Source organism: Seriola lalandi, unplaced genomic scaffold (genome assembly GCF_002814215.2).
Source record: "Seriola lalandi dorsalis isolate HSWRI2012SDOR001 ecotype SW California unplaced genomic scaffold, Sedor1 jcf7180002054661, whole genome shotgun sequence".
Lineage (NCBI taxonomy): Eukaryota > Metazoa > Chordata > Actinopteri > Carangiformes > Carangidae > Seriola > Seriola lalandi.
Window position 1 is genome coordinate 187,253 of NW_019525214.1, and position 13,976 is coordinate 201,228.

Below are 13,976 nucleotides of genomic sequence, written 5' to 3' on the forward strand. Positions count from 1 at the left end.
GGCTGGGGGGGGGTGTACAGTGTGAGTACCACTCCATCCATCCATCTCTGCATTAGACAGTCTGACTCTAGTCCAGGATCATGATGAAAATACACAAAGCGACGCAAACACTTTTTTTCTACTAACTTCCTTTATCGACTCCTGGCACACTGAGGCATGATGGGAGGTGTAGTCTAAAGGATCCTGAACAACGCTCTACAAGATTTACTGAGCCTGACCAATCAACCAGCAGCGTTCGTACCATCCCTCACCTTAAATACTGCTTCCACAAAACACCTTAAGTTTCCTATTTAAGTCTGACACTTGAGGTTTTATTTCTCCTCAGCTGAGGGAGTTACTTAAGGGTGTTGCACAGAATCTCTTAACAGGTTTCCTTAGTTAAAGAATAAAGTTGAGCAGCAGTGAACGAGATTTTACAGAAAGACGTGAAACACCTCGACTGAACCTGACCAGAGGTCATGTGACATAAAACCGTAGAAGTTAGTTACGATCATGAAGCTGCGGGAAGTGAAGGGAGTCAACTGTAGATGTAGGAAAGATCATGAACTGACTCTTCGTCAAATCAATTCCTCATCGTTAACGGCGTCTCCTGGTCGCGTTCTTCGCCATAAACTCGGCCATGTTGCAGCTTAGATAAGAGTCGGAGGTATTTTTTAGTTTTCCCTCAGTTTAGTCGCTAAGTTCTTTTGTGCAACAGTTTAACTGAGTTTAAGTGATTCATAAGGAGAAAACCTTTAATACTTCAGGGAACATTTTAAGGAAACCTTAAGGTGTTTTGTGCAACCAGCCACAGAATCAGACACTTGAACCAGCTGCTTCACCCTTCACCTCACTGAAGAAACCAGCGCCTCCATCCTGGATGATCTACTCTGGTCTCTGAACACCATGAAGGCTCACGTCAGTTCAGGCAGCATCGAACCGCCGTACATCACCCTCCATGTTTGTGCTGTATCTCTGCTCCTCAGTCTCTTCATGTTTCTGCACCGAAAATCTATTGATCGACCGCAAACTGTACAGAACCAAGAAGTGTGACTGTATCACATCTGCTTTCCCGCCCTTACACCAGCTCCCAGACAGCGTTAGAATCCATTTTAAGGTTTACTTATTTTTTTATTGATTACAGTGGACATGGTCTTCACAGTCCAGCCTGCCTGAGGGAATGTGGTCGGCTGATTTGGGATCATTTCTGAAATCTCTTCGTAAAAACACGCTGTTGTGTGAGAGCTCACAGGACTGGTCCTTTATGCGTAAAATCCAAAGATTTTATAATTGATTTTCTCCCTTCCTTGTGTGAACCAGTCTGTAACCTGGGTTGTGAAAGTTTTCTATAAATAATGATTCACATCATGATTATATTAGGAGGAACAAAGCGTCCGTCCCACAGACACTGCAGCAGATCAGACAGGTTGAAAATATCCATCTCTGTAGGACTAATGTTGGCACACTGGAGGACCAAACGTTCTGGCTCCGTCCCTCGTATTGTTGCCACTCTTGGCTCAGTTTTCAGAAAGTGGGCCTGGGTTGACTCGGAAGGGAGAACCAGCTCCAGTCAGCTGCACACGGGCCGAGGTTTGGGCCAACATTGGTGCCTGGAACCGGACCGTCGCACTTGTGTGGAATCCGGTGCGTCATCCATCGCGGGAGTCTGGCATCAGTCCAGCAGCCAGGTGCGGCAGGTTTACTGAAGGGCACGACTGAGCAGAGGCGTTTTAGTGACCTGGGTCTGAAGCGTCCGGACGAGTGACACCAGGTTCTGTTGTGGTTTTCAGAAGCTCGACTCTCTAACGCAGGTATATTATAGACTTTTTCACCACCAGTTGTTCTTGTTCACCTGCATGAGGTTAACATGACTGCACATGTGCAGCAGTGACTCCACTAATCTAAGAAACTCCTATAAAAAAGTATAAACAACTCTAACAAAAAATAGGACCTAGAACTAAATATTATAACAGAAGATATGTGAGATATATAATACATGGGATGACCTTGCGCCAACTGTCATAAAGGAATGAATTATGGAAGGAATGTGGCTGGAAATCAATAATCAGGTTTTTCAGCACACCTCAGCGTTACTTCACATGTGAAAGAACCTTTTGAAAATGAACCTTACGTGGAATCATGTTGGAGAAAATGTGGACAAATGTGGGATCACACGCAAACATTTTAGAAGTGGACGTCCCCCTGGATCCACTGTGATTACTGTCAGGAGCTGAACCTAAAGGGATGTCTGACGTAGATCAGAGGTACATACTGCGAATACTTGCCAGGAAAATAATAACAGTGACTTGGAAAGATACAAAACCACCAAGGATGGACAAACATCCCAAAGAAGCGTCAAAGATACGAATTAAACAACCTCCAGTTCGGACTTCCAGAATAAAACCAGAGCGGAAACATGCAAATCATTATTAAAATTGTCATATGATCTTTTTGCAGGATCTCCCGCCCCCACAGTTTCAACATGGTGCTTCCCATCAACACGGACCGCCACATATTGAGTGTGAAGCATTGAAGCTGTGTATATTGTTCAGTTATTCATTTGTCACAGTACTTGACAAGTGGAGCTCATTATATAGAGTGTTATCTAATAATCCCGCCACTAACACTGCAATAACACCTGAGACTCCGACTTCCTGACAGTTTGACGTCTTGGAGAAACAAGGTTTTCACCCGACATCTCTGTGCGACCTGGTCTGGTCCACGGGATGTGACCTCACTTTTAACCCGGCGCGGTTGATGCAGCTGATATCGGTGTAAAGGTCAGGAAGTAAATGTCAAAGCTAATCTGAGCGGATAGAAACAAACAGCCAGTTTGACTGAAAGAGAATTTCTAACGTGACAAATGAATGTGGACAGGAAGGAGGTGTCTGACATATACAATATGGAGCCACAGTGATCACATTAACTTGTTTGGGGCGTGGAGAGGAAAAAAGGAAATGCACCGCGGTGACACGGCTAATTGATTCTGGCAGGACAGAAGTGTAAAACACAAACAATTATGACGACACTAGAAGAAGAAGGAGAAGAAGGACAGGGAGATGAAATACGATTGTTCTGACATGATTCATTAACTGGGACGGGAGAGAAGGGAGCGTAAACACCACATGTGGAGGCACGGAGCTCGTTGTTCATATTTCAGGGGGAAGAGCTGCTGCAGAGACGCTGGAAGTTTTACAGTGTGAAGGAAAAGCTGTAGTCCAGAAAGAAAAAAATGATAATGTCTCTAAAAACATTCACTGTGTCCCTTTGTTGTACTGCAGAGTGATATATGCTATAAAGTCTAATGGGAGCTAGGATGGAGGGATCTACCAGACATCCCAGAATGAGGACGCTGCCAGGCAACAGCTGATGGCTCCGTTCGGCTGCAGGAACTTTTCCACAAGGAAGGATTTTGGTTTTGGGTTTAAATTCTCAGGCCCAAAAAGACTTGAACGGGTAACTACCCCCCTGAAATCCGCTACAACCCTCCCTCCCATATTTAAAGATGCAAATGAGAAGGGGAGGAGCAACGATTGTCAAAGTCGTAGCCTCGTGACCACGAAGTGTGTGACGTGGAAGGTCAGGGAACACGGTTCATCACTTTTTAGAAACGCTTCCGTTGTGTTGTTGTTTTTACAGTATATATGTTGTGAATTTGATGAAGATGTCTGATGAATGTGTTTTCTTAAGCTGCAGTGCGTTGAGCTTCAGGGCCACCGTACCTTCCTGCCAAATAATGTGAAATTCCTAAAGCACATCAATATCAATACGAAACAAAGATGAACAAAGTAACTCATCACCCTGACTGACACTGATTGTCGGGTGCCTTTGTGTTCTTTCACCATGGATGGCCTTGGTGCCCACACGGCGCTCGCCGCTGCAGCAGGAAACCAGGAGGGGAGGGGGGGGTAGAGGGCGCCGCCCGGGAGCACCAGTCTCAATCAATACATCTGCTCAGGGGGGCAGGCTGAGCGCAAACCGGAATTTATTTATTCATTAAACAAAGGGGAAAAAAAACACCCCAGGAAAAGGGCACTTTCCCCCTCGGAGGCCAAACGGCGGGCGCCCCAGCCCCTCTGAGGTCTGCGTGTGCACGGCGCTCACGCTCCGGCTGAAACGACCCTTTTCATCACGTCCGCTTGAACTGCCACACGTTCTTGTTTCCCCGCGTCCATTTTACAACAACTGCCTCTTGAACTTTTCTTTACTGCCGCAGCTTCAGTTAAAGTCCTCTGAGTGCACTTCAGCCATCGTTGCCAAAGAAATACTTTAAAAAGTAAAATAAGCTGTTACGATTATACAATGGGCAAAAGCACACTCGCGTTTCCTTCAGTTTCCTTTTAACTAATTATGTAACCAGCGACTAATAATGAGCAGGACAAAGGGACAGAGCTGGCACAACAAGGTGCAGCACTCTGATACCTCACTGCCGAGCATGAGCACATCTTTGTACAAAAAAGCTTTTATCTAAATAAGCTCTCAGATGCTGCAGTGTTTAATGTCTGAGCACAAACGGCCTCAGAAGAACTGACTGAAGGTTCAATTCCCAGACCTAATCACACTGTACAGCCCCCTGACTCGCAGGCTGAAAAGGAGGACAGAGTGTTTTCTCTGCCTGATATGAGTACAAATTGATGAACCCAAACGTAATTGTTCGAAGGACAAAGAGTTGGCTGACGTCCCGACAGCGGGCAGCACAGGAAGGGGAAGTTGTCTTTTCTTTCCTAAAATGGATCCGCAGGGGGATAGAAAAGTCAACAGTGTGGTTTTTTATTTTACGAACGCTGACAGGAAATCAAACATCAGAGGAACACAGTGTTTCTTGCTGCCTTTGACTGAGTCTGAACACACTGAAGGGGATCCTGCCGAGACAGAAGAAGGACACGGCCAAAAACAGCAACGTCAAACGAGGAGGAGGAGGAAGACGGCGGCGGCCTTACCTAGCTTGGGCAGCGAGTACTGGACTTTAAAGTAGTCCTGGTAAAATCCCAGAAGCCTCTTGGTGATGTGGAGGGCGTAGTCCCCTGCCCCGCTGGCGATGGCGTCCGGCCGGGCGTACAGACGGATCTGGAGATGAAGAGAAAGAAAAATGGAATCAGGCTGATTTTAAAACACAAACACAGAGAGAAGTAATGGAGTTAGTGTCTGATCAGCTCCAGAGAAAACAGAGTGGAATTAAGACTTTCCTTAAAAAAATCTATACAGAGAAGGAAATTAAATCTGGTGGAGTTTATATTCAAATCTACAAGGAGACAAACAGAACGGAGCCGAGTGTATCTTAAAGTCTACAGAGGAAGAAACGAAATCAGGTTGAGTTTAAATTCAAATCTGCAGAGAGACAGAAATGAAAATTGAGGCAACTTTTCTTTTTTTTTTGTCCAAATGTTCACAGAGACAAAGAGAACTGGAATCAGGTCGGCGTTCGGCAGGTCAAGCCCACAGAGAGAGAGAAACTCAATCAGGCCGAGCTCATGTTCAGCTCTCCAGAAAAAGTAATGGAGTCAGGTTGAGTTTTTGTTCGGATCTACACAAAGAAAAATGGATTTACAGCCGAGAGCAGGAAAACAATCGACTTTTAAACACAGAGGGAAAAAAAAAAGGCAAAGAAAGTTAAAGGTTCAGCTTTTGTTGGATTCCGATATTTCTCACACTCATGTTGTAATATTCACAGCTCTCAGGCCGAGTGTGTTCTCGTTACTGCAGCTGCAGCTTCATTCATTTACACTGAAACCGCTGCAGCTAATGAGGAGTGTGTACCAGCTCACACGCAGACCACAACTCATCTGCCAAACATTCCGATCAATAATCAATACCGCCGTGTCACGTGACCGCCCCGCGCCTATCAGCGCGCTCCGGTAGCGCGGTGGCCTCGCCGTTGACCTCACTGAAAGAACAACGGGGTCACATGGTGACAGCGTGTGTGCCCCTGAAGCGCCACCAGTTCCTCTCACGTCACCGGTTGGTGGGATGCAGACGATTTGAAATAATCATCAGCTGTTTGTTACAGATGAAAATACTTAATTAATAATTCGTACGATCCGACAGTTCACTTTTCTGTACTGAGGGTAAAAGTAAAATCAAAGCGACATCTTCCTCAGTGCAACTTGTTCCTATTTGCTGAATGTCACAAAACTGCAAAGAGAGCAGTGACAGAAACCTGACTTCACCCTCTTCACTCTCAGAGTATCACTCCACCAGACTAGACAAAGAGCTACTGGCAGTGTGGGAAGTGTCACTTACCTCCCATTAAAATACATTTTAAAATATTCAATATGACAATATGATGTGAAGAAATTACTGTGTTTACAATGTTCACCATCTTAGTTGAGTCTAAACTTTGCTTGTTAGTGATAAACACAAAATACCGCTGAGGCTGATGGGAATGTGGAATGATCACTGAAGTTATGACGGTTCATCCTGAGGAGATCGTGAATGTGTGACCCAAGTTTCAAGGCCGTCGGTCAAAGAGATGTTGAGACATTAAAAACCACAAAAGGTGAATCATGTGGCGGTGCTAGAGGAACAGTCAGGGGCTCACCGAAGTCATGAGATTCATCCTCTGGGGAACATGAATGTCTGTAAAAAGATTCATGGCAATACATCCCATAGTTGTTGAGATATTCAAGATTTGCCAAATTATCTGCTACTGACTTTTCATAAAAAGCCAGGTGATTACTTAGGTCATTGAGAATCATCCTGTGGGGACCATGAATGTCTGAGCAAAATTAAAAAAGCAATAAATCTGATATTTATTAAGGTATTTTAAATTTGCCGGGTCATCTGTTCCATATTTCACCAAAAAAGAGAAAGATTTGACCTGCTACTGACACTAGATAAAGTCAGATGATTACTGAAGTAATTGAGGTTCATCCTCTGGGGATCATGAATGTCGATATTGAGATATTTAAATTTGCCAAATCATCTGGGTTGATTTCACCAAATGCAAGAACACTTTGACCAGCTAGTGTCGCTGGATGAAGGTCATTGAGATTCATCCTCTGAGCACCATGAATGTCTGTATGAATTTACAAGGCAATCCCTTTAATAGTAGTTGTAAAGATATTTAAGTCTGGACCACAGTGGTGGATCAACAGACATTGCCATCCTTAGATCGCAGCTGCTAACCCGGCTAAAAGCTCCAACACAATAAAACCAACATGAACCTTTAAACAATTTTTACATGTTGGTTTTAAAAACTCAACATTTAACAGGAGTTCTGTTTCCAGAGAACAGACGGAAACGTGCTGCTTTGGGATTCTGTCTGTTTACCTGCAGAAACCCCCCATGAGCATTTTCTGTTTGCCTGTCAAGCCTTGGCAACGTCACAGAAAATAAAAGTAAAAAACAAAAACTACTTTTATAGATATTTTTAACTGGCCTTGATACCAAGTTAGTATTTGTTAGTGTGGTATCAATCTGCCCGTCTCTTGTGATTCTGCAGCTCTGTCAGAAACGTTTCACTTCAGTGACTCCCGACTGATCCTTCAGACGGATCCTTTCAGGCTGACGGACAGACTGACACACATCTGCTCCATTGGAGTCGATTTTCTTGGGGAAAAAACTGTCTCTGTGCTCAAAGCAATTTGGCAAGTTCGCAAGGGAAAATGAGCTACTGCAACTGACTGATCCAATCGACGTCCATGGGGTTGTTGTTAAGTGTGCTAAACTCAATCTATAACATGCTGTCAAACGGCACTCAAAGAAATATCAAGGGCTGTTAGCATCTGTTAGCATCACTACATTATTCTGTATGAAACTATTGGACAGAGTAAACACTGGGATGAATTAGTTCTATTTAAAGTCTGAGCATCAATGGAGTAGAAAGTTTAGATGGTTTAACTTTTCAAGCTTGTAGTCTCGAGCCCAAACTAGCGTTTATTTAAGTGACATGTGAGGACAGTAGCATTCCCCAACACCTGTAAACAGAATTCAATGTGTAACACCTGTGGAGTGACCTTTAGAGTCGCTGGGGTGTAATTGTTGGTTGACACTGTCTGACTTCCCAGCATCACTGTGGGAACATCCAGTGTGAGCTATGGATGTTACGCGGCTACAACACTTGTTTAGCTGTAATAAAGCTTCCAAGGCCTCCATAAGTGCGTGTGATGTGAAATCTTTCAGAAAGCAACGTCTACTTTATAGGTAGCGTCTAAAGGTCTGTGTCCATGTGTAGTGTGATTATAGATCAGGTCTAGCTTCTATATTAATACTGTGAAAGTATCAAAGCCTCAGTCCACAGAGAAATGCACACAGCCTGTATTCAGAAACTGAGCCTTAAAACCAGCCGTCAGGACTTCTGGAACTTTGTGATGTCACAACAAAGCAGTCACCAAGCCCCGCCCACCTGGACCCACCATCCAAACCTTGCAGGATTTGGTTTCTCTGAGTGTTTTTACCTGAAATTTGCTTTATTTTTATTGGATCACTCAGAAAACAGTCAGCCAATCAGAAGAGAGGCTCAGAGCCTCCTCTTTTCTGATTGGCTCACCGACCTGTTGTTACTAGAGCTCCAGAGAGAAGCCTGAGAGAGGAGATGTAAAACTACACTGAGATGGTTTTTCAAATATATGTTCTTACTGATCAACACTTCAAAGTAAAATACAGGATAAGTGTCAAACATGGGACCTTTAATGAATCTGTGTTTATATCTGCTGAGAATCTGTTGAAATGTTTGACAACAGGCTGCCAGCCCTCCTCTCCTCTCTGTGTTTGCGTGATGGATGGAGCAGTTAATCAGTCTGATCCACCAGACTAATTATACACACACACACACACACACACACACACACACACACACACACACACACACGTCAGCTGACGGACAGACGTTACTATGGCGACAGTGGTGGTGGTGATGTCACTGATCAATATGCATTTATCAGCCCCCTGTGAATGAAAGAAGAATAGATGTGTCTGGACACAGCTTCAGCTCTTCAGATCATCAGAGGGAGAAACCAGCTCGCTGTCAGCTGAAGGACGACAGACACGAGCCGTCATGGTCCGCCGGTCTGCGGGTGTGATACTCGCTCAGGGTGCGAGAGGTCCTGGGTTCAAATCCTGGATAAGCCCTTCATTTTTTATTGTATATCCCCTTCGGGGGGATCTATGAAAGTACATCTTATATCATCTTATCAAACACAATACACACACACACACACACACACACACGACTCGTATCATTTTTCACATAAAGACAGGAAGCAAGTGGACACACAGTCACATCATGATGTAATGCTGCTGTATCACTGCTATATCTCACACACACACACACACACACACACACACACACACACACACACACCCCCTGCCTTCACTTCCAGTCTAATAAACTCTGTTTGCACACAGCTGTAAAAACACATTGGGCTCCCGACAGAGTGAATCTGGTTCTGCCTGGTATCAGTGTGTGTGTGTGTGTGTGTGTGTGTGTCGCACAAAAGTTAAACTACACGAAAAAAAAAGCTAAAGAGGCTGAACATTAAATTTAACAGCTGATGAAGAGTCAACACAAAGTAGTGAATAAACCTGGGGGATTCATTTACTCACTTCCTTCACTTGAGAAAGTTTGTCGGTTGGTTGGTCCAGACTGAAATAATATAACAGCTGTCTGATGGACTGCAATGAAATTTTATGCAGATGTTAATGGTCCCCAGAGGATGAATCCCAGTCACTATGGTGATCCACTGACTTTACCTCTAGTGCCACCATGAAGTTCAGTTTTGTGGTTTTGAACGAAATGTCTCAACATCTATTCGACCGACGGCCATGAAACTTGGTTCACATATTCATGTTCCTCTCAGGACGAACCGTCACAACTTCAGCACCATTTTTTAGCGAAGGTGGTTGAACAGATTGGCCAATGATTCCTGGGTTGGTGGTCTGATCCCAGGCTTATCTGAACCCTAGGAAGAGGATTCAGTATAAAACCTCTGCCAAGATAACAAGTATCATTATAATAAGACTGTGAGTGTGTAATTCTTGGTGAAGATATTTGTGAATATAATATTTTTTGCTCTCTAAATGATCAGTTGTGTTCATTTCTCCCGTTGGTGTAATTGAAGTATACAGTCATTATTGATACAGTGAGCCTCCGACAGTTTGGCTCGACACAGTCTGGGTTAAATTCTGTTGGATAATCTTTGTTATCCTGTGGATTAGAGTTTTGTTTTGCCACAGAAGGATTTTATTTTGTAAGACAGGCTGCTGCTGTGTAAAAGAAGGATTATTGATGTCCACTTGGAAAGTAAAGCATCAAACTGTTCATCCGACTGAGAGTGGATTTGTAACCCTTCAATTTGACATGGACGCATCGTAAAAAAATAGATTCTGTAACAGCTACAATTAAACTTTAGTTTTATGAGTGTGTGGTTAAAATGCCGACTTTAAACCCGTGTCTATACTTATGCAAAAATCACGTTCACATTTCTCGTGCATTTGAAGGAGCATTCGAAGGAGGACGGACTTGTCGCACTGTGACGCAATCTGTCTTTAAATGCATCTTTCCAATCGAACTGAGACACATCTGATGTTGATACATATTAAATCAACATTTCTTATCTCTCTCTCTCTTTGTCCAGTTTTCACACCCACACTTCCATTAAAACCGCAATGTTTCTGCTTCTCAGCCCAAAAAACAAAACAAAATGGTGATTACAGATCAAAAGCTCAACCTGATGGAAATTCATATGAAATTCTGATTTGATAATATCCTGTCAAAACCCAACTCTAATTACCATCATCACAAATACCAGCACTTCTACAGATACAAGTCAAGTCAGGTCAGATTTTAGGGAAGAACTCCCCAAGAAAACCATTTAATAATGGAAGAAACCTCATGGAAGAGCGACTGAGGAGGGATCCCTCTTCCAGGACAGACGGACACAGCAACTAAGCAGATTCACAGTTCGGTCAATCCGAACGACAACATCATAGATTATAAACATATATGAAGGAAAGGATGTCGAGCGAGTTCCAGGTGCTGCCAACAGATCCTGAGCAACACACACCAACACAAACACTGACGCTATTAATATTAATGAAACCTAACATTATTGGCAGTGAATGAACACTGAGACTATGCTAATGCTTCATCGCTATCCCGCTCCTCCTCTTCGGTCGCGTCCTCCTTTCCTCTCGTCTCTCCTCTCATTTACTCCCCAGTTCCCTCAGCAGGACTGATTTTTCAATAAAAATTCAAACTTTTTTTTAAAGCTCTTCTCCTCTTATTCCCCACATTCTCCTCCCTCCACCAGAACTCATCTCGGAGCATGGCAGCCAGCAGAGTGAATATTTGCTCAGAAAGTGGAGGCTTTATTGAAATCGTAGCTCCTTTTCGGTGGACTGGCAGCGAGCTGCTGAATTGAGAATCATCTCCTGAGGATTCCTGAAACGCCTGCAGTCATGTTCTCCCAGGTGAGGAGAAACCAGGGAGCATTACATTTTTCAATGGGGGGGGGGGCGTCTGTGTGTGTGTGTGTGTGTGTATATACACATTCACTGTGTCCCCCAGGACTGAAATGTGCTGCTTCAACTGCACTAAAACTACGGCATGGTGGCTCGGTGATTAGCACCGTCGCCTGACAAGAACAAGGTCCCGGGTTTAGACCCGACCCGGCCGGTTTGTATGTTCTGTCAGTGTCTGCATAGATGTTCAAAAACGTGAAGGTCAGCTGAGGGTGGGACGTTCAAATTTCCCCTCAGGTGAATGAATGTGAGTGTGAAAGGTCGCTGCTCATGCTTTACGACAGACTGTTCTTGCTCCTCTCGACCCGACCAGTCGAGGCAGACGGCCGTCTCACGCTGAGCGAGAGGTCATCACATCAAGACATGAGGAGTCACTAACACGTCTTCGATCACAAGAACGGACCTAAAGAACTAACATGAATTAAAACAGTTACTCTGACTCTGTCCAGTGTTTCCATGAATCAGAGGATTGTTTCCAGTTTTGACCGATCACTGCACTTATATTGACGGCCTCGTTTACACTGAAGTTGTTTATGCAGCTAATACCACGTGTATACGATACTGGAATATCATAAAGGTCTACAGCCACGCCAGCAGATCTCTGTACGTCATCCTCTTAGGACCATGAACGTCTGTACCTGCAGTGGATAAATTACACCTTCTACCTGGAGGTGGCGCTGGATGAAAAGCCCCGAGATCACCACAGTCGTTAGGACTCATCCTCTGGGGACCACGATCATCTGCACCAAACTTCATGTCAATTCATCCAAAAGTTCCTGAGATATTTTAGTCTAGACCAAAATGGTGGACCGACTGACCCACATTGCCATCCCCAGAGCTCGCAGGCTAGAAATGAAATGATCTGTCGGGCTCACGTGTTATATTCTGCATTATTCCCACTCAGTACAACAACAGTCATGTAACACTCGCCACTGTGCTGCTGTTCAGTTTCTATTTTTAACAGAGATACCATTTCTATTCACCATTTAATCCAGTGGATTCTACTTTGCCATCTTGAATTAAACTGCTGTTAATGAAAACAACACTTTCTTCACATATTTCACAGTAAAATCCTTTCGAGGAGGTGAAGGGATTATTCCCCCTGAACTGCTGGAAAGCTTTTAATGTGAAGCAGATTAACAGCAAACAGCAGCAGCAGCGAATTATCACAGCAAACTGGAGCAGATCAAAAAACAAGGAGGCTTTTTTACCAAAATACATCAAACATACAGTACTTCCCAAACAAGCACTACTGGAAAGGCCTGTCTCTAATAATAGCCTGTAAGATAAAGGCCTGTCACATCTTTGCAATTAAGGGAAATAAAAGCCTTGGCCACTATGAGAACGTACCCACTTTACGAGCTCTGTGGTGGGTCTAACTCTGTGTCGTTTAGTGGACAAGGACCATGATTACAGGGACCATCTTTCAGAAATAAACTAATGCTAGATACTATAATAAAAATCCCACACACAGGGTTGCTGTTGCATACAGTAACTGCTCTCTGTAAGCAAGAAGTTATGCATCAAAATAATTCAAATTTTAGCTTATAAATGTAGAAATATCATTATAAATACTCCACACTTGTTTAAAGAAATAGTTCAACATTTTTGACCAGAAAAGGTTGATAGCACTTTCATATCTGCCCTTTACATATAAGGCTAAAGCTAGCATCTAGTTAGCTTAGCTTAGCATCAAGAGTGGGAACAAGCAGGAACAAACTTTTTAAAAACTGCCCTTTATGGTTGACTTTTAGAGTAGCCTGTATAGGTTGCTATAGCTAGGCTAGCTGTTTCTCCCATTTCCAGTCTTTGTGCAAAGCTAAGCTAACTGTCTCCTTTTTCATTCAAAGTGGCAGGAGACAAAGTTCTGTAGCTTCTGTAGTTTAATGACGTATAAAGCAAAAATAATAAAATCAAACAGTGCAAAGAAAATGCATTGATTTCAAGAAAAAAGGCGGGAGCAAAGAGAGAAAGTCAATCAAAGATCGATTAAAATACTTACTGTTAAAACACATAATATACTAAAATAAACTTACGGTTTCATTTCATTTTATTTATTCATGTATTTATTTTTCTAACTGGCTTGATTATAATTATTGTCTACTTTGTGAACTCTTCTGATCTCTCTGTGTGTTTTTGATTGCCATTTATTTTCTTTGTATTTTACAAGATCATATTTTAATTTTTAAATTAATATTTGGGGGAGGTCCATGATATAACACTGTGGCTTCTTGACCTCTCCTGCCTCATCTGTTTTGTTCTGTTTCCTGGTTTTATGTTGTGAAAAATAAAATAAAATGAAGCAAAAATAAAATAAAATAAGGGAAATATGACACCAGAACTTTTAACCCTTAAACCCTGAAGTCTCTGCTCCGCCCACATAAGATGTTGTTCATGATGCAGAGAAACAACATTAACACCACTGCACATGTAAATGACAGATTCAGTTACAGCAGCAGGGATGCGCTGCCTCTCCAGATACCTGATTTGATTTTAAGATGTCTGGTCAGGTAGACGCTCAGACAAGACTGAAACAT

General features: G+C 43.2%; 1 protein-coding gene across 1 annotated transcript in view; it reads right to left on the minus strand.

Moving 5' to 3' along the window:
* Positions 1 to 13,976, minus strand: part of LOC111665930 (thyrotropin-releasing hormone-degrading ectoenzyme) — a 141,132-nt gene that overhangs the window by 97,772 nt on the left and 29,384 nt on the right. Inside the window, exon 4 of the mRNA XM_023421057.2 lies at positions 4,920 to 5,046. Coding sequence (XP_023276825.1) covers positions 4,920 to 5,046 — 127 coding nt within the window. The remainder of the gene's footprint in view (positions 1 to 4,919; positions 5,047 to 13,976) is intronic.